This window comes from Opisthocomus hoazin, chromosome 30, assembly GCF_030867145.1.
Source record: "Opisthocomus hoazin isolate bOpiHoa1 chromosome 30, bOpiHoa1.hap1, whole genome shotgun sequence".
In the NCBI taxonomy this organism is placed as follows: Eukaryota; Metazoa; Chordata; class Aves; order Opisthocomiformes; family Opisthocomidae; genus Opisthocomus; species Opisthocomus hoazin.
This window is the reverse complement of record NC_134443.1, coordinates 1,085,276-1,110,296: the sequence shown is the minus strand read 5'-3', so window position 1 is coordinate 1,110,296 and position 25,021 is coordinate 1,085,276. Positions and strand designations below refer to the sequence as shown.

At 71.8% G+C, this 25,021-nt stretch overlaps 2 protein-coding genes across 9 annotated transcripts; both read right to left on the bottom strand.

Annotated features, from left to right (window-relative positions):
- Positions 1-1,016: 1,016 nt before the first annotated feature.
- On the bottom strand, positions 1,017-18,421 carry KCNN3 (potassium calcium-activated channel subfamily N member 3). Of its 3 annotated transcripts, none has more exons than XM_075445003.1 (8): positions 17,693-18,421; positions 14,601-14,696; positions 10,785-11,203; positions 5,993-6,134; positions 3,574-3,684; positions 2,086-2,213; positions 1,856-1,925; positions 1,017-1,313 (listed from the first exon to the last, which is right to left on the bottom strand). In XM_075445003.1, the coding sequence occupies exons 1-8, from the start codon at positions 18,419-18,421 to the stop codon at positions 1,017-1,019; spliced, it is 1,992 nt and encodes a 663-aa protein (XP_075301118.1). The 3 variants fall into 3 exon arrangements, with proteins under 3 accessions (XP_075301118.1, XP_075301119.1, XP_075301120.1); XM_075445004.1 differs by lacking the exon at positions 17,693-18,421 and adding an exon at positions 15,793-16,071; XM_075445005.1 differs by lacking the exons at positions 10,785-11,203; positions 14,601-14,696; positions 17,693-18,421 and adding an exon at positions 9,095-9,173.
- A 1,387-nt stretch (positions 18,422-19,808) lies between these two features.
- On the bottom strand, positions 19,809-24,707 carry PMVK (phosphomevalonate kinase). Of its 6 annotated transcripts, none has more exons than XM_075445006.1 (10): positions 24,576-24,707; positions 24,149-24,350; positions 23,487-23,605; positions 23,279-23,377; positions 22,391-22,829; positions 22,097-22,140; positions 21,447-21,510; positions 20,371-20,523; positions 20,170-20,299; positions 19,809-20,025 (listed from the first exon to the last, which is right to left on the bottom strand). In XM_075445006.1, exons 2-10 carry the CDS (start codon positions 24,320-24,322, stop codon positions 19,889-19,891), a joined length of 1,359 nt encoding a protein of 452 aa, XP_075301121.1. In that variant the 5' UTR covers positions 24,323-24,350; positions 24,576-24,707; the 3' UTR covers positions 19,809-19,888. The 6 variants fall into 6 exon arrangements, with proteins under 6 accessions (XP_075301121.1, XP_075301123.1, XP_075301122.1 ...); XM_075445008.1 differs by having other exon boundaries at positions 22,469-22,829; XM_075445007.1 differs by having other exon boundaries at positions 23,487-23,590.
- Positions 24,708-25,021: the final 314 nt, after the last annotated feature.

Below are 25,021 nucleotides of genomic sequence, written 5' to 3'. Positions count from 1 at the left end.
CGACATCGCCTGCCGGCGAGCCCCTGCTCCATCCCGGCGGATCCGGCGTTGCCGGCCACGCTCCAGCGCCGGCGTTCCCGCTGCGAGCGGAGGCGGCTGCGGCTGATGGGGTTTTATCATCGGGCAGTTCCGAGGCCGCGGAGAAGAGCCCGCCGGCTTCCCAAAAAGCTGGGGGGGGGGCTCCCGGGCGGGCGGCGATGTGAGCACCTGGGGACCCCCCCCGGGCGCCCGGGCTGGCCTGCCAGCCCCGTCATCGGCCGTCGCCGCGCCGGCCCCGCGGCGCCAGCACGCTTTAGGCACTGCTTTCCCGGCTCCGGCGCGCGGCTCCGGGCAGACGGTGACACCGAGGACCAGAAAGAAGACGCGTCCCTTGTTCTGCCCGGGCAGAAAACACTCACGGCTCCGGAGAACCCCCCCCGGGTGGGTTACGGCCAGACCCCCGGCACCCCACCGGAGAGGGGGGGGTTTGTGTGGGTCCCGGTGAGATGGGCTGGAGCGTGGGCAGCGTAGGGCAGAGCCTGTGCAAGAAACCACCACGTTGGCATCTGCCCGGCGGGGCTCGGCGATGGCGAGAGGGGCGGGGGGGGCGAGGGGAGCGCCCCGGCCCCCGGCGGGGTCCACGCCGGGGAGGGAGAACCCTCCGTCCGGCGTCTCCGTCGCTTCAGTGCTTCCGACTCGTCGCTTTGTTTTGTGTTTCGAATGTGAAGACCTGAGATTGAGCGTGGGTTTTTCCGTCTGCCGCCGGCCGCTGCGGCGCAGGCGCTCGCCCGCGGCGTCGCCTGCCGTCCCCTTCCTTCACCACGTGTAGAGGCACCTGAACGGGGATGCGATTCCCGACGCCGAGGCCTTGGCGAAGCTCCGGCCGTCGCTCGGCGCCGCTGGTCCCGCCGGCTCCGGCCGAAGGGTCCCGCGGCGGTTCGAGGACCAGCAGAAAATCCACGGAGACCTCGGGACCCACACGGAAACGCTTCCCCTCTCCGTGGGGGGCTAAGGGGGTGGGGTGGGGGGGCTGCGCTTTAGCAGCTGCTTGAGCTCGTGTACGGGGTGGGGAAGGAGGTGGAGCTGACCCCGATGGGGCTCTCGGAGAGAGGAGTCTGGGGGGTGCCCACCGGCACGCCGACCCCCCGCGCCTCCAGCACGGCGGCGAGCAGGCGCTGCTGCTGCTGCCGCAGCATGTCGGCCATCAGCAGCGGCAGGGAGTTGAAGCTGGCGCTGAGCTGCTCCAGCTTGGATTCCAGGCTCCCGATCTGCTTCTCCAGGTCCTCGCTGCGGTCGTTCAGCTCGGTGATGAGGTCGTACATCACGTTCTGCATCTACGGGGCGGGGGGGAAGAGGGGACAGTGGAGGGGTCAGTGCCAGGGCTGGAGGGGTGGGTGCCCCTGCCCAGCCCCGTAACCCCCACCCGCGAGCAAAGCCCCGAGAGCTGCCCCATCTCAGCCCGCTCCGGGAGCCGGCAGAGCACAGGGAGCGCAGGCAGAGGGAACGGGGCGGCCAAGCCCCGGTAACCCCGGCGGGGGCTGCGTAATGGGGCGCAGGGAGCGAACACCCGTCCCGCAAGCAGGGTGCAGCCCCACCAGCCCCTGGCTTCACAGAATCACAGAATGGTCGGGGTTGGAAGGGACCTCTGTGGGTCACCCAGCCCAACCCTCCTGGGCCCACGGGATTCCTCCCAGTAGCTCCTTGAAGAGGCCAAAGTGAGGTTTGTGTCTCTGTTCCTCCTCCTGCCTTCCCACGGCAGCTCTTCCCGGCCGAGCCGGAGCGTTCCGCGGTCAGCCAGCTCCGCGTTCGCTTTTCCGCGTGAAGAGAAACACCTGGGGAGCCTGGCTGAGCCGAGAGGTCTCCGGGGGGAACTTGCCTTCGAGAGGTCGACCAAGGTGTTGGCTTGGTCACTCAGCTTCCTCTGCTCCATCTTCACGCTCCGCAGCCTGGGGAGAAGGAAAGAGCGACGCTGCACCCCCTTCCCAACCAGAGCCCTGCCCGCGACCCCGGCGAGGGCAAATTGTCCCCACGTCCACACCCCTGGCCACGATTCCCCAGGGACTGGGGCTCAGCATCCCCCCCCGGCCCCGGCACGCAGCCCCTTACTGGTGAATGGCTTGGAGGAATTTCCTCTGATGCTTCCGGACCTTGGCGTGGTCGATCTTCTTCAGCAGCTTGGTGTGCTTGTAGATGAGCCACGTTTCCCGCAGCACGTTGGCCGCCGCGTTCTTGATCTGCGAGAGGAGAGACGGCTGCGGGTCAGCGGCCCCGGCGCGCAGGCTGCGGCATCTCACGGAGACGCCGGTCTGGCTCCGGCCGCGAGCCGGTGCTGCAAGAGCGCTCGACTCGTCCCAGCTGGAGCGAGGCGATCGGCTCCGCTCCCGCGCCGTCTCCCGCGCCTTTGCGAGGGGTCACGGGCGGCTCCAACGGGAGCAAGGCCAGGCAGAGCTGCCCGCACCGACCGGCGCGTCCCGGCACCCGCACCGCCGCTCCACCGCCGCGCGTGAAGCTGCGCCCGAAGCCTCAAGAAGCAGGAAAAGAAAAAAAAATAAAATCTCGAAGTCTTTCTCCATTCCCGCGTCCATCTGCCGCTTTTGGCAGGTCCCGGCTGGGCTGTCGGCACGAGGGTGCGGCTTCCGCCGGCCCCCCCGGCTACACCGCGGCTCTGCTGCTCATTCCGAGATGAGCCGGCTGCCGCCTGCCTGGCCCGGAGCCCACGGATCCATCTCCACGGCCGGGGGGAGCTGGCCCCACCGGCTGCTTGTTTGCTTTCCCAGCCCGGCCGCGCCGAAGTCCCCGACCGTCCCCGGGGCGTCAGGGCTCCTGCCGGGACGTGGCTCCGCTCCCCGGGGTGCAGCGGGGTGCCCCGGCCACATCCCAGCACTGCGAGCTCGCCCTTCCGAGGACCGCGCCGACGCCAGCTTTGCCGCCGTCGCCGATATAAAACCTCCCCCCTGCCACCGGCGCGCGGAGCCCGTTGCGTCCCACGGCGCTGCCGGGCTGCCGACGCTTCGCCACGACGAGGCTGCTGGGACCGGCGACCTCCCGCAACCCCCCCACGCTACCGGGGACGCCGGACCCCGGCACAACCGGCAACCCCACAGAACCCCCCGCCGGCCTCGGTTTTTGCCCCCTCCTCGGGGATGGAAAGCGCAGGAGCCTCGCGGCGCGGCTCTCGGCGATGGCAGGCGAGGCGCCGAATCACCGAGACCCGGTTGGCTTCGCGACACCGAGCGAAGCGCGATCACGCGCTGCAAGAGGAGCGACCCTGTGTCCTCCCAGGGGTTAAAAAAAAAAGGGGGGGGGCTTCTCCTCTCGGGGGTACGGCTGAGCACCCCGCATCGCCTCAATCCCCGATACGGAGCGGGCGCCGCTCGGTTTCACCGGAACGCTTGCCCCCGCGGCACTCGGCCACCTTCCTCCGCCACGGTGCCCCCCGCGTCCCCAGCTCCCGCCCCGCGTCCCCAGCTCCCGCCCCGCGTCCCCAGCTCCCCCCCACACGTCCCCAGCTCCCCCCCACACGTCCCCAGCTCCTGCCCCGCGTCCCCAGCTCCCCCCTCCACGTCCCCAGCTCCCCCCCCCGCGGCACCTTACCCGCTTCGTTAGCTGCGTGTCCATCATGAAGTTGTGGACGTGCTTCTCGGCTTTGGTGAGCTCCAGCTTCCTGGCCACCACGGCCACCACCAGCGCCGTGCAGCCGGCGCCCTGCGTGGGGACACCGGTCAGGGAGGCGGTTTGTCACCCTGCAGCACCCTTCTGCAGCAGCAGCACTCCCACCCTCGCCATCACAACCCCCCCTAATTAGCTAAAGCTCCATGGCCCCCGCCCACTGCACCCTAAGGAGGAGGTACGGCAGAGCCTGGGTGTCCTTGAGCGGCTGACGATGCGCTGGGTAATTAACGGGAGAGGCTGGGGCTGATTAACGAGGTCAGCAGCAATCAGCAGCGAGCGCGCGACTCCCGTTGGAAATGGCCAGGCTAAGCCTGCTTACTGGTGCCACCATGGATGGGGACTGGGGACCTGCCCCATGCCACTGCCACCACGGGATGGGGACTGGGGACCTGCCCTGTGCCAGTGCCACCGCAGGATGGGGACCTGCCCCATGCCAGTGCCACTGCCACCATGGGATGGGGACCCACTGATGCTGGTGCCACCATGGGATGGGGACCTGCCCCATGCCAGTGCCACTGCCACCATGGATGGGGACTGGGGACCTGCCCCATGCCACTGCCACCATGGGATGGGGACCCACTGATGCTGGTGCCACCATGGGATGGGGACCTGCCCCGTGTCAGTGCCATTGCCACCGCGGGATGGGGACTGGGGACCTGCCCCGTGCCACTGCCACCGTGGGATGGGGACTGGGGACCTGCCCTGTGCCGGTGCCACTGTGGAATGGGGACTGGGGACCTGCCCCATGCCAGTGCCACCGTGGGATGGGGACCTGCCCCGTGCCGGTGCCACCATGGGATGGGGACCCACCAATGCCGGTGCCACCATAGGATGGGGACCTGCCCCATGCCAGTACCACCATGGGATGGGGACTGGGGACCTGCCCCGTGCCAGTGCCACCGTGGGATGGGGACTGGGGACCTGCCCCATGCCAGTGCCACCGTGGGATGGGGACACACCAATGCCGGTGCCACCGTGGGATGGGGACTGGGGACCTGCCCCATGCCACCATGGGATGGGGAGAGCGGTGTGGAAGCACCAGGCGACCTGGGGGAGAGCGGGAAAGGGGCCCCCCAAATGGGGACCCCCCCGAATCCCCGCATCTCCCAGCAGCGACAGCTGGGACCTCGCTTATCCCGCCGATCAGGGCCGGACCCGCGCCGCAGCCGCCACCTCCGGCACTCATTTGGGAAGCGAAGGCGCCAAAGCCTCGGCTCCCGCCGCTTCCCTCTCCCCGGCGGGACGGCCGTCCCCGGTGCCGCGGCTTGGGGACCCCAGGGGACCCCCTGGCCACGGCGGGGGGGTCCCCATCCCTGCCGAAACGGGGCTGTGCAGCCGGATGGGTGCCAGGAGGGGGGGGCACGCTTTGCCAGACGGTGCAAAGTAACGGCTGGGGGGGAGCCCCCGGCAGCGGGACCCCCTCGGCCGAGCCAGCAGCCGCCCCCCCCGTGCCGCGGCGCTGGGAAATGCCGCGTCCCCCCCAAAAAAAAGGGATTTTTCTCCCTTGCTCAGCTCCTGTCGCGGCATCAGCCACGCCGGCGCCCGACCTTGCACCAGGCAGATCAAAGATTTGCGGATAATATAAAATTCAGACCCGCCGCGGCCGATGGCCCTCGCGGGGCGGTGGCAGAGCCGAGCGCGGTTGGCACCGGGCGGCAGCTCAGGCTGCCCCGGCTGGGAAGGGGGCACGGGGACGGCTCTGTCAGCAGGGCCTGGCGCTGAGGGGGGGGTGCTGGGGGCTGGGGTGGGTCCCCGGGGAAGCCGTGACCGCAGGACCCCGGCCGCCGAGCGCCGCAAGCTGGGACATCTCATGGGCGCGCCGGAGCAGGTACGCGGGGGCCCCGGGGACGGTGACCTTCCGGCCACGAGGCCGGTGATGCCGGCCGGAGCGCGGGGGAGTGGAGGGGTCCCAGCTGGTCCCGGCTCTCGGCGGCAGCATTTGGGATCGCTCCGGGCGATGGAAGCCAGGCGGCGGGAGCGGGGACGGCCAAGGGATGCTCGGGGGCCGCTCTGCTCCCTGGGGACACCCCTGACCCCACCGCGGCTCGGGTCCCCCCTCCCTCGCCGAACGCGGGTCCAAACCCACCCCCAGCTCAGGGGCAGGGAGCGGCTGCTGTCCCCCCCAGCCCGCACCACCGCCTCCTTCGCCGCGCCGCCACGTCCTGCTAATTACCGGTAATTGCAATCACAGCTCTGCCAGCTGCCGGGAGCCGAAGCCCCTACACCTCGTGCACGGACGAGGCGGCCGGGAAGCGGCTCCCCGTGAAATCCGCCGACGCTGGCGTCGGGTGGGGACAGGCAGGGCCGGCGGGACGGGCCACCGGCTCGGCACGGCGCTTACCATGATGCCGGTGAGCAGGCAGACGCCCTTCCCGCAGTAGGTGTGCGGCACCATGTCGCCGTAGCCGATGGAGAGGAAGGTGATGGAGATGAGCCACATGGCCCCCAGGAAGTTGCTGGTGACGTCCTGCTGGTCGTGGTACCTGCCACGGGGACACGGGCGTCAGCGTCGGCGCAGGGGACGGGGACGGCGGCGGGGAGCAACGGGGGCACCCGGGCAACGGGGGTCAGTAACGCGGCAGGACACCCCACAGCAGCCGCGGCTGCGCAGTTTCTGGTGCAGGAAAACCCACGGAAAGGGCTTCTGCTTTCGGTCAGACCCGTCACCGCGTCCCGGGCCCGTCACCGCGTCCCCGGCGCCACGCGGCGCGGCGGCGAGAGCCGGCTGATGGGAGAAGCGGCTGCGGCTCCGCAAAGCCCGCCGGCCGTGCCAGCTCACCGCCGGCATCATCCTCCTCCTCCTCCTCACCCCCCCGCCGCCGCGGCTCGGGCTGAGCCCGCTGCCCCTGCGCCGTCCCGGGGCACGGTGCCGGCAGAACGGCCGGGACGGATCGCGCCGAGCCTCCGGCACGCGCTTGGCTCTCGGCCGGCGCGGGGGAACGGCTCAGGCGCTGGAGACCAAGCGCACGTGGAGCGGCCGCGGCTTCGAGGACGCCGTCAGCTTTCCACGGCCACGTCCCTGCTGAGCTGGAAGGTCAGCGGCCGCGCTGGCCGGCCCGGCAGCCGGCGGCGGCTCTTCCGGCAAACACGCGAGCGGGAGCCCAGCTGCCTCCGGCTCCCCAGGGCCGGGGCGAGCCCGGCCGAGCCGAGCGGGGATGCATCCCGGGGAAGGCAGCGCTGGCTCCCGGCAGCGGAGCAGGGGCTGGCGGTGGGACCCAGCCCCACGTCACGGGTGGGCAGCACCTTCACCGTGCCACGGAGAGGACGGTTGCCCTCCTGCCCGCGCACACCCCGCTCCCCGGCACGCTGCTCCCAGCCTCCTCACGAACCCATCAGAGGGAAACCAGATGGAGCTTTTGGCAGTCCCCCCCCGCCCCGGGTTCATCCCAGCTCCTCGCGCCCGGAGCAGCTGGGATTTCTCCTCTTCCCCTTTTTCCCCCCCCAAAGCAGCCAGAGACTCGGAAGAGATCCTGGCGCACGAGAAAGCACCCTCGGGCAGGGTGGGAGCCCATCGCTGCGCCCACGGCTGCGCTCCCCAAAATCCTGGGGCCGGCAGCGGCATGGACCCCCCATCCCGGCCAGCAGCACGGACCCCCCCATCCCGGCCCGCGGCACGGACCCCCCATCCCGGCCCGTGGCACGGACCCCCCATCCCAGTCAGCGGCACGGACCCCCCATCCCGGCCCGTGGCACGGACCCCCCATCCTGGCCAGCAGCACGGACCCCCCATCCCGGCCCGCGCGTTCCCCCGGGAGAGGCCGAGCCGTCGCATCCCGCAGGATGTGAGCTCTTGACGACCCCGAGAGCATCGTGCTGGGCAAGGGGGTGACGGCGCGGCCGGACAGACGGATGTTTTCCCTTCCGAGGAGCACTTTGAGCCGAAGGAGCTGAGAAACAGGACGGGCCGGCCCGCGCCGAGGCCGGGATGAGGGGCTGCCCGCTCACGCCGAGCGCTGCCGCAGGCGGCCAGACCCCGGCGCGGGTTTCCACCGCCCGCTCCGGCGAAGGGCACGGCCACGAGCATCGCCGCAGCCCCGCGCCGCGCCGGCACCGAGCGCAGTATCGCCATGCCAGGACGCCGCGGCAGCGCCGGCTCGGCTGGACCGACCGCATCGGTGCGGGGAGCTGCGGCGTGGCTGCGCCCTCAGCCCGGGGAGCGGGGCTGGCTGCACGTGGCAGCACACGTGCGCGCCGTCGGCGGGCAGGGACGGCGGCAACGCCGGCGCTGCCGGCACCGCAGGCGGCATCGCCGGGCGAGCGGGCGAGGTTGCTAAGCGACTCGCTGCCTCCGGAGAGCTGCAGCCCCCCGGCACGCACCGGAGGATGCCGGGCGACGACGCCGGAGCACCCTGCGGCGCGGGGCGATGCGCCATGGCCAGGCCACCCCAGCCCAGGGACCGCGTCTCGGCGCGGCGCAGCCACCTCCCAGCGGGTGCTGGTTGGGGACGGCCCCGCAAGCCGCAGCAAACTGGTTTCCAGCACTGGTGCAGCGACCTGCCGTCGGTGGGGACACGGGGACGCGGCCTTGCGGGAGCTGTGCGGCACCCAGCGCCGACGCACGGCCCAGGGCCGGTGCACCCCTCGGGGCCGGCGCATGGGGAAGAGAAGGCTGCGAGGGGACCTTAGAAATGCCGATCAATATCTGCAGGGGGGGGTCAGGAGGATGGGGCCAGGCTCTTCCCAGTGGTGCCCAGCGACAGGACAAGGGGCAACGGGCACAAACTGGAGCAGAGGAAGCTCCAGCTGAACCCGAGGAAGAACTTCTTCCCTCTGAGGGTGCCGGAGCCCTGGCCCAGGCTGCCCAGGGAGGCTGTGGAGTCTCCTTCTCTGGAGATATTCCAGCCCCCCTGGCCGCGGTGCTGTGCAGCCTACTCTGGGTGACCCTGCTTGGGCAGGGGGCTGGGCTGGGGGATCCCCAGAGGGCCCCCCAACCCCGACCATGCTGGGATTCTGTGATTCTGTATGTCCCAGGGGTCGCGCAGCCCCCCGGCTCGGCGCACCCCCAGCCCGGCCGGCATCTGCCGCTCTGCAGACCGAGGGAGGTGCCGGCAGCTCGCGGCGGCTGCCGTGCCGGTGGTCTGCAGCGCCTCGTCTGCATCATTTCTAATTTTTTTTTGGTCTCTAACGGTTCTTTCTTTACCTTGGGGTTTGCAGCCTGAGCCCCCCAGGTGCAGAACCCACCCCCCTGCTTGTCCTCCCGCGAGGCACAAATAAAAAACCTCCCCACCACGTCCTGAAGCGGCAACCACAGCCCCCCAGAGCCCGTCGAACCGCAGCGCTCCGCTCCACGCCGCTGCCGCGGTCCCGCCAGCCGCCCTGAAACTGCTTCGCAGGGCGCCCAGCGCCAGGGTCCCGCCCTGGGGACGAGGAGGGGTGGCCTTCATCCAGCGGCCCGGAGCAAGCTGGGCGTCCCCGGGGTGCCGGCGGGCGCGATCGCTCGCACCTCGGTTCCCAGGTCGCCACGCAGCCGCCGCCACGGCTTCATGGGATTTGGTTCATCCGCAGACGCCGAACCGTACTGCGCGCGTGCGTCGTCTTGGCGCCTTCCCGCAGACCAGCCCGGGCTCCAGGAGATCTCCGGGGCAGTGACCCACGCCCTGACGGCAGCACAGCGTCCAGCGCAGCCTCCCGGGGACACGGGTGGCCCCGCGCTGGGACGGGACACAGGACACCCTGTCCTGGGACGGATGGGTGCTGCCGGCACCTTGCGCCGCGGCCGGGGAGAAACCCCTCTGGCAGAGAGCTGGGGTGGGCTGGGTGCCCCGCACAGCCCCCCGCTTCCCCTCGGGGGACAAAGGGGTGCCACCACGTCCCCCAGAGCCAGAGCCGCAGCGGTACCCACCGGGGCCGGTCGCCACAGCAACCCCGGCGCCGAGCATGCCGGTGTCGGCGTGATGCCATCCGGCAGCGGGTTTGTCACCGCGGTGTTGTCATGGCAGTCGCCCGCTGCGATGCCAGAGCCCGAGCCAGGCGCTGCCACTCGTCGGTGTCACCGCGCCTCCGGCCTCTCCCCGAGCTCCCACCGCTCCCCGCGTCGCCCACCCGCCCTCCCGGGGCTCCTGCGCCAGCTGGCACCGCACCCCGTCCCCTCGCCGGGGTCCCTGCCTGTCCCCAGGCACCGCGCCGCGAGGACAGGGCCATCCCTGCCGGGGACGGGGCCTTGTCGGTGGGGACCGGCGGCTGCTGAACCCCTGGATCGCTGCACCCCTCCACAGAATCACAGAATCCCTCTGTGGGTCCCCCAGCCCAACCCCCTGCCCAAGCAGGGTCACCCAGAGCAGGGGGCACAGCACTGCGGCCAGGGGGGCTGGAATATCTCCAGAGAAGGAGACTCCACAGCCCCTCTGGGCAGCCTGGGCCAGGGCTCCGTCACCCTCAGAGGGAAGAAGTTCTTCCTCGGGTTCAGCTGGAGCTTCCTCTGCTTCAGTTTGTGCCCGTTGCCCCTTGTCCTGTCGCTGGGCACCACTGCAAAGAGCCTGGCCCCGTCCTCCTGACCCCCCCTGCAGATATTGATCGGCATTTCTAAGGTCCCCTCTCAGCCTTCTCTTCTCCAGGCTGAACAAGCCCAGCTCCCTCAGCCTCTCCTCGTAGGAGAGATGCTCCAGTCCCCTCCTCATCCTCGCAGCCCTGCACTGGGCTCTCTCCAGTAGCTCCTCATCTTTCTTGAACTGGGGAGCCCAGAACTGGACACCATGGGGCACCTGGACACCGCAGCTCTGCCGCGTATCCCGAAACGCCGCGTATCCCTGAACCCGCTGCGTATCCCGAATGGCTGCGCATCCCGAGCTGCCACGCAGCCCAAACCACTGCACATCCCAAAATGTCACACATCCCAAGCCGCCGCGCATCCCGAACGGCCGCACATCCCGAACCGCCACACAACCTGAACCGCCGCGCATCCCGAAGCACCGCGCATCCCAAACACCCACGCATCCCGAACCGCCATGCACGCCAAACCGCCATGCACGCCAAACCGCCACACCATCCCAAACTGCCGCGCATGCCTGAACCGCAACATATCCCGAAACGCCGCGCATCCCGAACCACCGCGCATCCCAAACCACTGCGCATCCCAAACCACCACACAACCTGAACCGCCGCGCGTCCCCAACCTCCCGCCCAACCCCCCTCACCTCTCGCACACCCGGACCGTCCACGCAGCGATGATCCAGAGGGAGATGCTGAAGACCAGCAGCACCGTCCCGGGGCAGATGGTCATCAGCGTCTTCATGACGAAGCGGGTGTTGAAGTTGATCTTGTTGAGCGCGCCGATGCTGCGCGAGGAGGCGTCGGTGAAGAGCTTGCTGTGCAGCAGCATCACCCGAGCGATCAGGTAGAGGCGCAGGAACATGGGGATGGACAGGATGATGTCCACGTCCGCCTCTGCCCGCGAAGGCGTGTAGGAGAAAGCCAGGCGGGCTGTCCAGAAAAATTTGTACTCCCCGGGGATGGGGTGGATGGCGCAAACCAGCATCTCCAGGCTGATGTAGAGGATGCGCTCGTACGTCATCGCTATCCGCCAGTCGTCGGCTCCGTTGTCGATCACAAAGAGCTACCGGGATGCAAAGCCACATGGTCACCCGCGGCCCCGGCTGACCCGGCCCCCCAGCACCCCGCCACAGGACCCACCCCAGAGCCCCGCGGGGCTGGGGGTGGCTTTGGCCGGGAGGGCCGGGGATGGATGGGGGAGGAAATGGTGGGAAGGAGCCTTCGCCGTCCCCGCCGCCGCTCTGCCCGCGCCTTCAGGGGACGGGGACGGTGCTGGGGACGCCCCAGAAAGCTTTATGGTGCCCGGCCTCAAGCACGCGCCCGGGCACGGCACGGGGACGGCGCAGCTCCCGGCACGGCCTCCTCGGCCGGGGCGCAGAGACGGGCGAGCCGCGGTGCCACAGAGCACCGGCACGAGCCACCCCGGCCCCTCGGCTCCCGCCGACGGCCATCACGCCCCGAGCGCCAGGGCAGCTTCTGGGGAGGGGACGCCGCAGCCGGAGCAGCCGGCGGCTGGCGGCGATGGGATCCGGTTGTCACAGCAACCGCCGGCTCATCCTGGGTACCAGCTCCTCTCCCACCGCCCGCGATGGGGTCGGGGTCTCTGCCACGGCTGAGGGGACGGCACGGGCTGGCCCCTCCGGCATGCCGCCAGACCCCCGGGGGTCACCCGCCGAGGCAGGACATCGGCTCGTCCCCGGTGTGACGGTGACACCGGTGTCACCTCCAGCAGCCGGGACACACTCGGGGACTTGGCAAAGGCGCGCTGGGCAGGGATCCAAGGGGGACGTGGCAGCCGGCGCTACCGTCACCGGCGTGTCCTCGACCCGGCAAAGCACAGAGCGATCCCGGCTCGTCCCGGGGGGGGCCGGGAGCTCTCGTGGCCGCTCCAGCCCGAGCCGTGGGTGGGAACGCGGTCCCGTCTGGCGCCAGGCCCGGGAACAACCCTCCCGCCTCGCCGGAGGCCCCGGCACACCTGCGCCAGCCGCCACGGCACGGCACGCGGGGCTCTCCCCGGGGACGGCGAGAGCCACCGGGACTGACTCAGGGAGCGGCCGTCCCCGGCCACCTCCCTTTCTGCGGGGAAAGCTCTGCTCTTTTTAGCTGCTTTGTTTGAGAAATTGTTTATAACAACGCTCCAAGCTGCCAGGGGAGATCCTCAGCGAGCTGACAGCCCGTTCCTTCCTGGAAAAGGGTGTTAAAAATAAACAAATCGGCAAGAGGAAAAAGGCAGGGAGCCTTGTCGGGGGGTTCGCCACGGGCCAGGTCGGGGAAGGGAAGGAGCAAGGTGGGGGGGGTATTGGGACAGGTTCCCCCCCCGCGTCAGCCCCTCTCAGCCCTGCATCGCTGCGGGTTTCCATGGAAACCCCGGCGCGGTCCAGCGGTACCCGATGGGGGATCCCCAGCATCCCCAGCACCCCCAGCATCCCCAGCACTCCCAGCATCCTGAGCACCCCCAGCACCCCCAGCATCCCCAGCACCCCCAGCACCCTCAGCACCCCCAGCATCCCCAGCACTCCCAGCATCCTGAGCACCCCCAGCACCCCCAGCATCCCCAGCACCCCCAGCACCCTCAGCACACCCAACATCCCCAGCATCCCCAGCACCCCCAGCACCCCCAGCACCCCCAGCACCCCCAGCACCCCCAGCACCCGCGCCGGCTCCGGCAGGGGAAGGAGCAAGCGCATTGGCCACTGCAGCTCCGGCCAAGCGAGGGAAAAAGCTTCACCCAAGGGAATGCACCAAGGGCCCTGGGCACCCCAAGGGCAGGGATGAGGGGGGCTGTGCCCCCCCAAGCCCCCCCGGCCGCAGCCGGCAGCCTCACCAGCGCCGTGCTCCGTCACGCCGCGGCCACGAAGGTGGCACTGGCAGGGGACAGCAGGCTCGGCACACCCCGGGGCACCGCGGCGGTGGCAGACCTTGCCCGGGGGTGCAGAGCGGAGCCATCTCTGGGGCGCTGAGCCCGGTGACGCCGGGAGGGGGTCAGGCCTCGCCGGGAGGGCGAGGACCGGCAGCTCTCTGCGCACCCTCAGCCTAACGAAGAGCGAGCGACGCGCGCAATTAGCAGCGGCTCGTGGCCTCGCAGCAGAGCGGGGAGGCCGGGGGGGTGCGGGGGTCTCGCTCACCCACAGCCTTGGTGGGGGGGCGATGGGCACGGGGACACCCTGGGGACCCGCCGCCCTCCCAGCCCGTTGGGCGACAGCACCCAGGGAGGGGACAGGCAGGACCCCAGGAGCTGGACCCAGCACTGGGGAAACTGAGGCACAGGGAGAGCTGGAAATGTCCCACGAGACTCTGCAATTAACGCAATTAATGATGAGGGAAGAGGTCGAAGCCGCTGTGGAGCCTCTCCCGGAGGCCGGGGAGGTCCGGCAGTGCCGCGGCGGGGCGAGACGGACGAGAGGCTGCGGATTTCCAGCTCCGTCCGCCCCGCTCCCATCCCCGCCGGATTCCCGGCAATCCCTTCGTAAGCCCTCGGGGATAACGGGGCGATCGGCAGCCGGCGCGGCTCCGTCCGCGGCAAATCACGTCAAACCGATCTCATCCCCTTCCCCGCCAGCCCGGCGGAGCGCGGCCGCGCCGAGGTTCGGTGCCCGGTGCTCGGGGTCGGGGACGCCGTCCCTCGGCGGGGATTTCGGCGGGCGGAGAAGGGTCGAAGCCCCCCGCGGCGCTCGGGCGGGCGCAACGCGCTCCCGGGAACAACGCGGCGGGGGGAAGCTGGCGGGCACCGGGGCACGGCTCGCCCGGTGACCCCAGCCGCCGCCCCCCCCACCGCAGGGTCAATATTATTCCAGCAAAAATAAAAACACCGAGTTCTCAAATATTTGCTTTGGGCAGCCCACCGGCAGGCTCGGCGGCGGGCGGGGAGGGGGGTAGCTGCCCCCGGCCCCCCCAGCCCGCCCAGCCCCCAGCCCCAGCGGGACGAGGGGGGGTCTCGGGTGCACCCAACAACCGGGCGTTGGGGCTGGGGGTTTCGGCGTCCCTTCCCGGGACGCTCCCTCCCCTGGTAATTCGTTCCTCCCGTCCCCGGCCCACGCCGGCATCGTGCCGAAGCCGGATCCCGCCGGGAAGCGCCGCCTTCCTGGAGCGAACTGGGAGCCCTTTCATTTCCCAGCAAAGCCGGGGCGGACAGGGAGGGGGAGAGTGGGCAGCCCTGATTAGCGAAGGATTTCACAGCTTTGCTTGGCACCTCGGCCGCTCCGAGCCCTTCCTGGCCGCAGCCCCCCCAGCCGCCGGCAGCTCCGCCAGGCACCCGCGTCCCGGCAGAGCCCTCAGCGCCCGGCACCTCGCGTCCCCCGAGACCCCTCGCCAACCCCCCGAGACCCCCGAGACCCCAGCACGGAGGCTCCATGCAGGCTGCCAGCTCGGCTACCACGTCCCACCGGAGCGGCCGGCAAACGCCGCAGCCCAGCCCAGCCCCCCACCCCAGCCACCCACCGCTCGGCGACGCCGGGACCCACCTGCACCTCCCGCGTGTGGTAGGCGATGATGAGGCCCAGGAGGATGACGGTGGAGAGGCTGATAAGGCATTTCAGGGCCAGGGAGAACATGGAGTCCTGCGAGGCGAGAGCAGGGTGGGCGTTAGGGGGGGGGGGACGCGGCCGTGGGACGCTGCCGGCGCCGGCTGCAACGCCGGGCTCTGCACCCCCAGGGAGACGCTGCCTCCCCCCAGCACCTCATTCTCCCCCCCCAGCGCCCTGACCACCCCAGCTCCCACCCAGAGCGGCTCGGCACAGTAGCGAGGGCACTGCCGGCACCACCGGCACCACCGGCATCACCGGCATCACCAGCACCACCGGCACCGCCGGCAAGAGCAGCCCTTTCTCCAAAATTTTTCTTAATCCCATTCGGCCAAGGGTCATTGCCAGCCCCCCCTCGCTGGGACGCGCGACGCCAGCGCCCCGGCCGCATCCAGCGCAAGCCCGATGGAGGGTCTAATCAGATCCTCCTGCTAATTAGCTCTGGGTAAATTAAAGCAGCCCCTGATTCACAGGCAGCCGAAGCGGCTGCTCCCCAGGACCCCATCGGGAAGGGCAGGATTCACCGCCCCCTCCCACGGGCTCCGGACCCCATTCCAGTTACCAGCGAGCTCACGGTGCCGCTGGCCACGCTCCAGCCCCACCGGTGCCGGGGCACCCACCGAGCACCGGCAGCCCCTCGCCAAGGTGGTGTCCCCAGACCGACCCACCCTGCCACCGCACCAGTCCCACCCCTCCACCCCATCCCCAGCACGCCGAGACCCGGCACGCTCACGGCGTGCTGAGACCCAGCACGCTCATGACACGCTGAGACCCGGCACGCTCACGGCGTGCTGAGACCTGGCACGCTCATGACATGCTGAGATCTGGCACGCTCTGGGCACGCCGCCCCCGTCCCCGGCTCCCCGGTGCGCCGGGCTGCCCTTCAGCCTCGCTCCTCTCCCCCGCCCCGCGCCCGCCATCCCGGCGGGGCTCCGAGGCGGCGAAGGGACGGGTGGCCGCGGAGGCGGCGGGCGCATTGTTAACGACTTGGCTCCGGCCGCACGATTGTGTGGATATAATGGCTGGTGCCGAGAGCCGTGCCGCGGCCCAAACAACGGCTATTAACAGGCAAACTCCGGCGCAGGGCTCGTGCCAAGGCTGCTCCAGCCGGACCCTTCCTGGGGACACTCACCCCGCCTGCCCCAGCCATGGGGACCCCACGCATCGGTGACGCCGGACCCACCGGCCCTCCCGGCAAGCGCTACCGGCCACCGCGCTCGCCGATGCCTCCTGCCAGCACCGGGTCCGGAGAGACCCGGCGGGAAGAGCCGCTGCTGGATCCCACGCTTGCGGCAAACGAGGGGGGGACTCGGCTGAAGAGCGGCGGTGCCTCGGCAGCACCGCGCCGCGCAGCTGGCTCTGCGAAGCCGCGGTGCCGTCCCGGCGGCTGGCGAGGCCCCGTCCTGCCCCGCACTCGAGGGACGGGCACAGAGCGGGGCAAAATCCGGCGGCCGCGTCGCCGCTTTCCGGCTCAGCCCCGGCACCCTCCGGCCGGGGAGCACGCGGCGGCGCGGCCGCCAGCTGCGGGGCAGAGCTGGAGCCCGGCCAGCGCCGGCGGCACCGACATCCCCGTCCGCACGACAGCTGCCGGCTCGGCCCTGGGCGCTCCTTCGGTCACGGCCGCGGCCCCGCCGGCGAGCTCCGGTTTCCCACTGGGGTCTACCGAGGGGGGGGATTCAGAGAGTCGCCCGCTGCCGCAGCTCCGGCCAAGGGCCTGGCGCAACCGGGAGCCAGGGACCCCCCGCCTTGCACCCTGCGGCTGGCGGCACGAGCATGGCGCCGGGGCAGGGGTCGGGGCGGCGGGCGGCTGCACGGCGGCGGCGCTGACTCACGGGGTCTTCCCCGGGTGACACAGCGGCTCGGCGTGCCGCGGCCAGCGACGCCGGCGGCAGCGCGGCGAGGGCGGCCGGTACCCCCCAGTGCCAGGCACGTGGGGCTGGGGAGCCCGGCGAGGGCGGCCACGGCTCAACAGGTACCGGACACGGGTGGGGGACGGGGGCTCGGCCCCGCGCCGACCGGAGGGGCCCGGGAGCCGCCGGGGAAGGGGCTCTGGCACAGAGGCAAAGCCGAGCAGCCTCCTCCCTCGGCGGGGAAACCGGGGCTGCCGCCTCGGCACCCAGGCATCCCCCTGCCGCGGCCGGAGCAGAGGAACCGCTGCCGGCAGCCCCGCCGACGCCGGTCAGGAGCCCCCCGCGCCAACCAGGCACCTCGGTGGGGAGCCAGCGGGGGTCCCCCGCGCCCACGGGACCCCCAGCCGCGTCCATCCCACCGCCCGCTCCAGCTCCGTCGCCTCCTCCGCCCGCGCCGCCCTCCCCACCGCCCGCACCGAGCAGCCCCTTCCCACCCGGCTCCTTCCCCTCCGCCGGCGGCACCGCGGCACCGGGACCCCCGCCGGCCGCCCCCCGGCCGCGCCGTCCCGCTGACGCCCATGGGTGCCACGCACGCCGTGCCGGCGCGGGTGCCGCTGCCTTCCCCTCTCCGGCTCGGTATAAATAACCTGACAGATGTCGATACAAAGAGTTATTCATATCGCTGCCAACCAGCGCAGCCCGGCAGCGGGAGCTGGAAGGGGCGTGGGGGGGAGAATTATAAATAAAAGACACCGTCCTGCAAAAAAAAAAAAATAATATAAGGAAAAAAAAATGGAAGAAAGGGGTGTGGAGGAGGAGGAGGAGGAGGAAGGGGGGAGCTCCGTCGCACCGCCGAGGGCACGGTGCCTTGCGGAGCGCCCGGCCGGGCCGGTGATGGGCACCGCGGCCCCCCCGGCGGGGTCGGTCTCCGGCGCTGCCGTCCCGGACCCAGGACCCAGCGCGGCACACGGTCCCGGCGACCCCAGCCCGGCGCTCGCCACCCGCGGCCGCAGCCTCCCCGCAAGGCCCCGCTGGTCCCCAGCCAGCCCCTACGGCCCCGTCCCGCGCCGGACGGCGCGCCGGGCTCCGCGTTCACCCCGCACCCGACGCCGGACGGGGCGAACCGCGCCGCGGGCGACCGACCCCACCGTCCAGCGCCGCCGTCCCCGCGCCAAGCCCTACCTTGGAGTAGAGCCCCCAGGAGAGCTCGGTCTCGATGACCATGACGACGATGCCGAACATGCCGAAGATGAGCGCGTAGTCGCTGAGGCGCTTCCTCTTCTCGAAGAGCGCCCGCCGGTGCCCCAGCCGGTAGCCGATGTTCTGGGCCTTGCGTTTGGGCCCCTTGGTGAAGGCGGCGGGCGCCGGGCGAGCGGGCGGGCGGTCGGGGCAGCGGGCGGCGGCGGCGGCGGCGGCGGGCGCGTGGTTGTCCTCGCGCGAGACGACGATCTCCGGCGGTCCGCCGGCGCCGAAGAGCTGCAACGGTTGAGCCTCCGGTTCGGCCTCGATGAGGTTCCGGCGGGATGCGCTGAGCCGGCTGAGGGGCTTCATCACCCCCCCGCTGTACTTGCAGGAGCTCATGGCGATCTCGGTGAAGGGGTTGCTGTCCCGCCGGTGAACCAACGGGCTCGGTTGCCGGTGTTTGCCGCCCGCGCCGGTGCTCGCCGGGTGGTCGCCGAGGTTGAGTTGGCTGCCGTGGCGGGAGGAAGGGTGGAGGGCGGCGGGGGCGGCGGGAGGAGGAGGAGGGGCGCGTAACGACCCGGGCGAGGAGTGCAACAGGCTGTGCTGGAGCGGCGGGAGAGCGGCGGGAGGCGGCGGTGACCGTTCATCCCCCGGTAACGGGCACGGGCACCGACCGTCCTCCTCCAAATCCCCGACTCCCGAATCGTGAAGATGCCCCGATGTTTCCATCCCTCCCGTTTCCCTCCCCCCCCCCAACCCCCCCCCCTTCTTCTTCTTTCTTTCCTGGGAACCGGGTACCGGTTTCCTTTGAACCGAGCGACCGGATCATGAATGGGCTCCGCCGCCGCCGCCGCCGCCCCCGCCGCCGCCGTTGCCGTTGCCGTTAGCCCGGCCCCGCCGTGCCATTGGCCGCGCCGGGGCTCCCCGCAGGCTGACATCATCCCCGCCCGCTCCCCGCTTCGTATCTCCCCCCCCACCACCACCTCCCCTCCCCGCACCCCCCCGGTTCCTGCTTTTTTTGCGGGGTCGTTCGGGATTTGTAGTCCGTCGGGACGCACCGGCGCCGGTACCGGCGCCGGTGCGTCCCGACGGACTACAAATCCCGAACGACCCCGCACCGTCCCCCCCCACCACCCCGCAAACCCACCCACGGGCATCCCCCACCCCCCTCTTCCCCAATCCCCACGCAGCCACCGGAGATTACCGCGGATTACCGCACCCCCCCCCCCCCACTCCCCGAGGTGATGGAGCGGACCCCACCCCCCCCATTTCCCCCCCCCCCGGCCCCGGGGAGGGGGGGGGTACCCCAGCTGCCACCGGTATTAGGGCAGGAGCCGTCTGCTCGGATAATCCGCAGGGAATCGGTCGCTGCCAGGGTATTAAAATCCCCCCCCCCCCCCACGAAGGCAAGCGGACCCCCTGCCCGGGTTGCGGGAATTAAGCTGCCCCCCCCCTTAAAGCTGGGGAGTCCATAGGGGAGCAGCTGCCCCCCCCTTAAAGCTGGGGAGTCCATACAGGGGCAGCTGCCCCCCCCCTTGAAGCTGGGGAGTCCGTACAAGGGCAGTTGCCCCCCCCTTAAAACTGGGGAGTCCATACAGGGGCAGCTGCCCCCCCTTGAAGCTGGGGAGTCCATATGAGGGCAGTTGCGCCCCCCTTAAAACTGAAGAGTCCATACAGGGGCAGCTGCCCCCCCCCTTAAAACTGGGGAGTCCATATGAGTGCAGCTGCCCCCCCCCCTTAAAGCCGGGGAGTCCATACAGGGGCAGCTGCCCCCCCCTTGAAGCTGGGGAGTCCGTACAAGGGCAGCTGCCCCCCCCTTAAAACTGAAGAGTCCATATGAGGGCAGCTGCCCCCCCCCCTTAAAACTGGGGAGTCCACACGGGGGCAGCTGCCCCCCATTTGAAGCTGGGGAGTCCGTAGCTGGGGAGTCCATACGGGGGCAGCTGCCCCCCCCTTGAAACTGGGGAGTCCATACGGGGGCAGCTGCCCCCCCTTAAAGCCGGGGAGTCCATACGGGGGGCGGCAGCACAGGCAGATGGGCATCGCCTGCGTCCCCCAGCCCCACGGGAAGGTCCCCCCCCCCCAGGGAAATGAGACACGGAGGCCGGGTTGGCAGCGGTCCCCCGCGTCGGAGCTTTATTTGCGGGGCAGGACAGGGGGGGCCGCGGCCCCCCAGCTCCGGCGGAGGTCACCGGGCTACAAGCGGCCGCGGAGCGCCCGCAGCAGTGGCTGCAGCTGCTCGTCCAGCGCCCGCTCGTCCCCGTCGTTGCTGAGCACCCAGTCGAAGGTCACCCCCCGGTCCAGGCCGCACTCGGACTCGGCGTCGTCCACCCCTGCGGAGGAGCAGAGCCCCGGCGAGGCCCGTCCGTCCGTCCGTCCGTCCGTCCCGCCGCAGCCTCCCCCCCCTGGGGCTGAGGGGCTTCAGCCCAAACCCCCGGCTCCCGCCGCGCTCGGGGAAGCGGCACCAGCTCGCTCACCGGCGACGAAGACCCAGTTCCTCCTCTTCCTCGTCTCGTCGGTGGCCGTCACCCGCACGGTCTGCACCGCGTCACCGTAGACGGCCCGGAACCACTCCACGTCCGAGGGACGCCGCGTGTCGCTCACCACCTGCGCGGGGACCCCGTCAGTGCCCGCCGTGCCCCCCGCCGTGCCCCCCGCCGTGCCCCCCCGCCGCTCACCCACACCGGCTGCGCCGCGCCCGCCACGGCCGCCCGGCAGAAGCAGCCGGGGTCGGCGCGGCGTCGCTCCTCGCCCCAGCGGATCATGTCGCGACGGTACGACTCCTTGTAGGCGCTGGCGTCCAGGAGCCGCTGGAAGTCCAGGCCGTGCTCCTGCGGGGAGACGGGGTCAGTGGCACGGCCCGGGCCACGCGGCGCAGCGCGGCACGGCGAGGCATGGAGTGGTCTGGCACGGCACGGCATGGCACGGCTCGGTGCAATATGGCACAGCACGTTGCGGCGTGGCACAGCGCGGCACAGCGCAGCACGGCATGGCGTGATGTGGTGTGGCACGGCATGGCACGGTACGGCACAGCATGGTGTGGCGCGGCACAGCTCGGCACACTGCGGCATGGTATAGCACAGCGTGGCACGGTGTGGCACAGCACAGCACCGTATGGCACAGCATGATGTGGCGCGGCATGGCACGGCACGGTATGGCACAGCACAGCGTGTCACAGCACGGTATGGCACAGCTCGGCACAGCGCAGCACAGCATGGCACAACACGGTGCAGCATGGCACAGCACAGCATGGCCCGGCGTGGCACGGCGTGGCACAGCACCGCATGGTACGGCCCGGTATGGCACGGCACAGTGTGGCACAGTACGGCCCAGCACAGTGTGGCATGGCACGGCGCGGCACAGCGCGGCACGGCACAGTATAGCACAGCACGGTGTGGTCTGGCACAGCATGGCACAGCTCAGCTCAGCATGACAGTGTGGCACGGCACAGCATGGCACGGCAAGGCATGGCGCAGCACAGCACAGCATGGCATGGTCTGGCATGGCACGGCACGGTGTGGCACAGCGCGGCACAGCGCAGCACGGCACGGCACGGCCCCGCTCAGCGTGGCGTGGTCCGGCACGGCACGGCACGGCGTTGCTCAGCTCGGCACGGCGGTGTGGCACGGCACAATGTGGCACAGCATGGCATGGCATGGCCAGGTGGGGAGGGGCGTGGCATGGGGTGGCGGGGCGTGGCCTGTGTGGGGGCGTGGCCTGGGGCGGGGCGTGGCCTGGGGCGTGTCCGCGGTACCTGTGCGTACTGCTCCTTGAGGGGTGCAGAGAGGCGCAGGACGGCGCACACGTCGGGGCCCAGCCTGCGGGAGAGGGGTCAGCGCGGCGGCCACCGGCACCGGCACCGGGATAGGGGGGGGGGAGTAGTCCCGACCCCGCCCCCACCCGCGAGGCCCCGCCCCCCGGTACCGGCTCCGCAGCTCCTCGGCCACGAAATCTTTCCCCGATTTCCTCTTCCCGCTCAGCAGCAGCACCGCGCGCGGCGCCGCCATCCGCCCGCCAGGCCACGCCCCCCCTTCACCCCCCCGAGGACGCGCCCAGTGGTACGGCCCGGAGAGGGAGGCGGGGCGCGGCGCCGCTGACTCCGCCCCTCCGGCGGCGCGCCCACCGCTCCGCGCCCCCTGCAGGGCGGGGCGGGCACAGCGCCGCTCACCCCGACGGGGGGGGGGATGGAAGGGGGCGCGGCGGGACACCCCCCCCCGCACCCCGACCCCCCGCACCCCCCGCTCCCGCACCCCGGCACGGCTCTGCCCAGCGCTCGCTTTATTGCCCGGTGACCACGCAGCGTCACACAGCGTGGCCGACCCCCCCCCACCCCCCGGGACCCCCGGTTACAGACCCGGGGGGAGGGGGGAGAAGGGGGGAGTCCCGGCTCTGCCCCCCCCGCACCGTGCTGCCGCGCCGCCCGCCGGCCCCGCTCCTTCCCTCCGGCGCTGCAAGAGAACGGGGGGGCTGTAAGCAGGGGGGGGGGGGGTCACCCCTCGCCCCCCCCCGCTGTAACTCCTCGAAGCCGCCGCCCCCCTCCCACCTCGCCACCTCCTCCAGCAGCTCCTCCCCCCCCTCCGCGAAGGCCGCCACCCCCCCGAAGTGACCCCCCCCACCCCCCACCCCCCCGAAGTGACCCCCCCACCCCAGCCCCCCATCCCAGCCCCAGAACCACCCCAGGAACCGCGCCTGCCGCACCAGCTCCGGCACCGGCACCTCCCGGCCTTCTCCCCGGCGCAATCGGCCACCGCCGCGCAGCCCCGGGGGGGTCGGTACCGGTTGAAGGGGGGCAGCGGCCGGGGGCCGGGGGGCGACTTCCCCCCGGCTTCGCCCGCTTCGTGCTCCCGGGGGTCTTTCCCTCCTCTCCGGCTCGCGGGGGGTCGTCCCGCCATGACGCTTGTGCCGCCGCCTTCTCCGGATTCTTCCGCGGCGACGCCAGCCGGTCGTGGGGCCGGGGGGGCTGCTCCGCCGCCGGCCCCCGAACCCCGGGGCTGCCCGTCGCCCCCTGCGACCCGTCAGCGCTGCGCCTCGGCGCGGGCGTCGCGGTCCTCCCGCTCCAGCGCCGCGCGGAGCCGCGCGTTCTCCGCCGCCGCCGTCTGCTCTCCCGCGGCAGCGCCCGGAGCTCTTCCTGCTGGGCCTGGGGACGGAGCGGGGGCCCATGGGTGACAGAGCAGGGGGCTATGGGTGACAGAGCGGGGGGCTATGGGTGACGGAGCGGGGGCAGTGGGGGACACAGCGGGGGGCCGTGGGGGATGGAGTGGGGGGCCATGGGGGATGCAGATCGGGGGCTATGGGGGACGGAGCGGGGGGCTGTGGGTGATGGAGTCGGGGCTTTGGGGATGGAGCAGGGGTCCGTGGGTGACAGAGCAGGGGGCCATGGGGGAAGGAGCGGGGGGCCGTGGGGGACGGAGTGGGGGCCGTGGGGGACGGAGCGGGGTCTGTGGGGGACACAGCGGGGGGCCATGGGTGACACAGTGGGGGGCCGTGGGGGATGCAGATCGGGGGGCTATGGGGGACGCAGCAGGGGGCTATGGGGGACGCAGCAGGGGGCTGTGGGGGACGCAGCGGGGGGCTGTGGGGGCCCACCTGCAGCTGCGCCCGCGTGAGCCGGCTCTCCCGGTGCTCCTTGGCCAGCGGCTCCAGGAGCAGGATCGCGCTCCGGGGGTCTCCGGCGTCCGGCGAGGCCTGGGGGAGAGGGGAACCCCGCGGGGGGGAGTTGGGGAGGTCGTTTCCCCCCCCCACCCCGGGCAGACCAAGGGGAGCTGACCCCCAGTGCGGACCCCCCCGTCCTTACGCTGCCGTCGGTGGGCGCCGCGTCCCGGCTCTGCGCGGGGCCGGGGCAGGATCCAGCCGGGGACGGGACCCCGCGCTCAGCGTCCGCCGGCCGCCAGCTGCCGCCTGGGGAGGGGGACGCTGGGACCCCCACCCAGTGAGGGGGACACTGGGACCCCCACCCTGCCCCTGGGATCCCCACCCTGCCCGTGGGAACCACCCCCTTGCCCCTGGGAGCCCTGCCCTGGGACCCCCCCCACCCCTGGGATGCTCCCCCTGCCTTTGGGACCCCCCCACCCTGCCCCTGGGACCCTCGCCTTGCCCTTGGGACCCCCTGTCCCTGGGACCCCCCCACCCTACACCTGGGACACCCCTTACCTGCCCTTGGCACCCCCCCTACCCTGCCCCTGGGATCCCCCCCTTGCCCCTGGGACCCCCCTCCCTTTGACCCTGGGACCCCCCCTACCCTGCCCCTGGGAGCCCCCCAACCTGCCCTTGGGACCCTCACCTTGCCCCTGGGACCCTCACCTTGCCCTTGGGACCCCCACCTTGCCCTTGGGACCCCCCCTGGGACCCTCACCTTGCCCCTGGGACCCCCCCACCCTCCCCCTGGGACTCTCACCTTGTCCCTGGGACCCCCCCCCTGCTCCGGGACACCCCCCCCGCCCTCGGGACCCCCCCCACCTCCATGTCATTGCCGCCACCGCCACAGCTCCCGTCCTCCGTCGGTGGGCCTGGGGAGGGACGCGGGGGTCTCCAGGGAGGGGTCTGCACCCTGGTGCTGCCAGCGTGGCCCCCCCCCGGGGGTCTGACCTGCTTCGGGGGTCTCGGGGCAGGGACCCCGCTCCGCGTCGCCATCGCGGGGGTCCCAACGCTGCTCCGGGTCCTGCGGACGAAGGCGCTGGGGTCTCGGGGGGTCCCTTGGGTCGGGGGGGGTCGGTGAGCAGGACCCCCCCTCACCCCGGCTCACCCCCAGCCCGCTGCCCTCGGGGTGCCGGGCCCGGCTGCGGTGAGGCAGAGAGCGGCGGTGACATGATGATGGGGGGGGGACACGGGGGGGGGGGACACAGACATGGGGGGGGACATGGGGGTCCCCACGGCCTCCACCTGCCTGGGACGGGGTCCTGGGTGCCTTCCTCCTCCTCCTCCTCCTCGCCGCGGGGGGAGGCCGAATCCTGCTCCGGACCCACCGTGTCGACAGGCAGACCCTGGGAGACAGAAACAGGGGGGGGGACACCTTCAGCCCCCCCCAAACCCGCAGCCCCCGCCCCCCCCCATCCCCCGGGGGTGCTGCCCAGCACCCCCCCCCTCACCGAGCCCCCCCCCCCCCCGCCATGGCACGGCCCGGAGCCACCTGCGGGGACACGGATGGGGGGGGGGGGGGGTGACCGGGGTCCCCCCCCGGACCCCCCCCCCCACCTCCCCGGGCCCAGCTGCCGCCGCCCCCGTTATTCTGGCACCGGGCAGGTGACCGGGGACACCGGGGACACGTGGCGGCACCGGGAGGGGGGGGGCAGCCCCCGCAGCCCCCCCCGGGGAGCTGGAACCGGCACCGGG

Excerpts from the sequence above, each read along its gene's own strand:
- KCNN3 (XM_075445003.1), bottom strand. The coding sequence starts at position 18,421 with ATGGAAACATCGGGGCATCTTCACGATTCGGGAGTCGGGGATTTGGAG. Across the intron at positions 1,926-2,085 it reads TTCCTCCAAGCCATTCACCA|GCTGCGGAGCGTGAAGATGG; the intron begins GTAAGGGGCTGC and ends CCTTCTCCCCAG. Across the intron at positions 1,314-1,855 it reads CCTTGGTCGACCTCTCGAAG|ATGCAGAACGTGATGTACGA; the intron begins GCAAGTTCCCCC and ends CCCGCCCCGTAG.
- PMVK (XM_075445006.1), bottom strand. The coding sequence starts at position 24,322 with ATGGCGACGCGGAGCGGGGTCCCTGCCCCGAGACCCCCGAAGCAGGTC. Across the intron at positions 23,606-24,148 it reads GTGGCGGCAATGACATGGAG|CGTCCCCCTCCCCAGGCGGC; the intron begins GTGGGGGGGGTC and ends TGGGGGTCCCAG. Across the intron at positions 20,026-20,169 it reads GAACTGGGTCTTCGTCGCCG|GGGTGGACGACGCCGAGTCC; the intron begins GTGAGCGAGCTG and ends GCTCCTCCGCAG.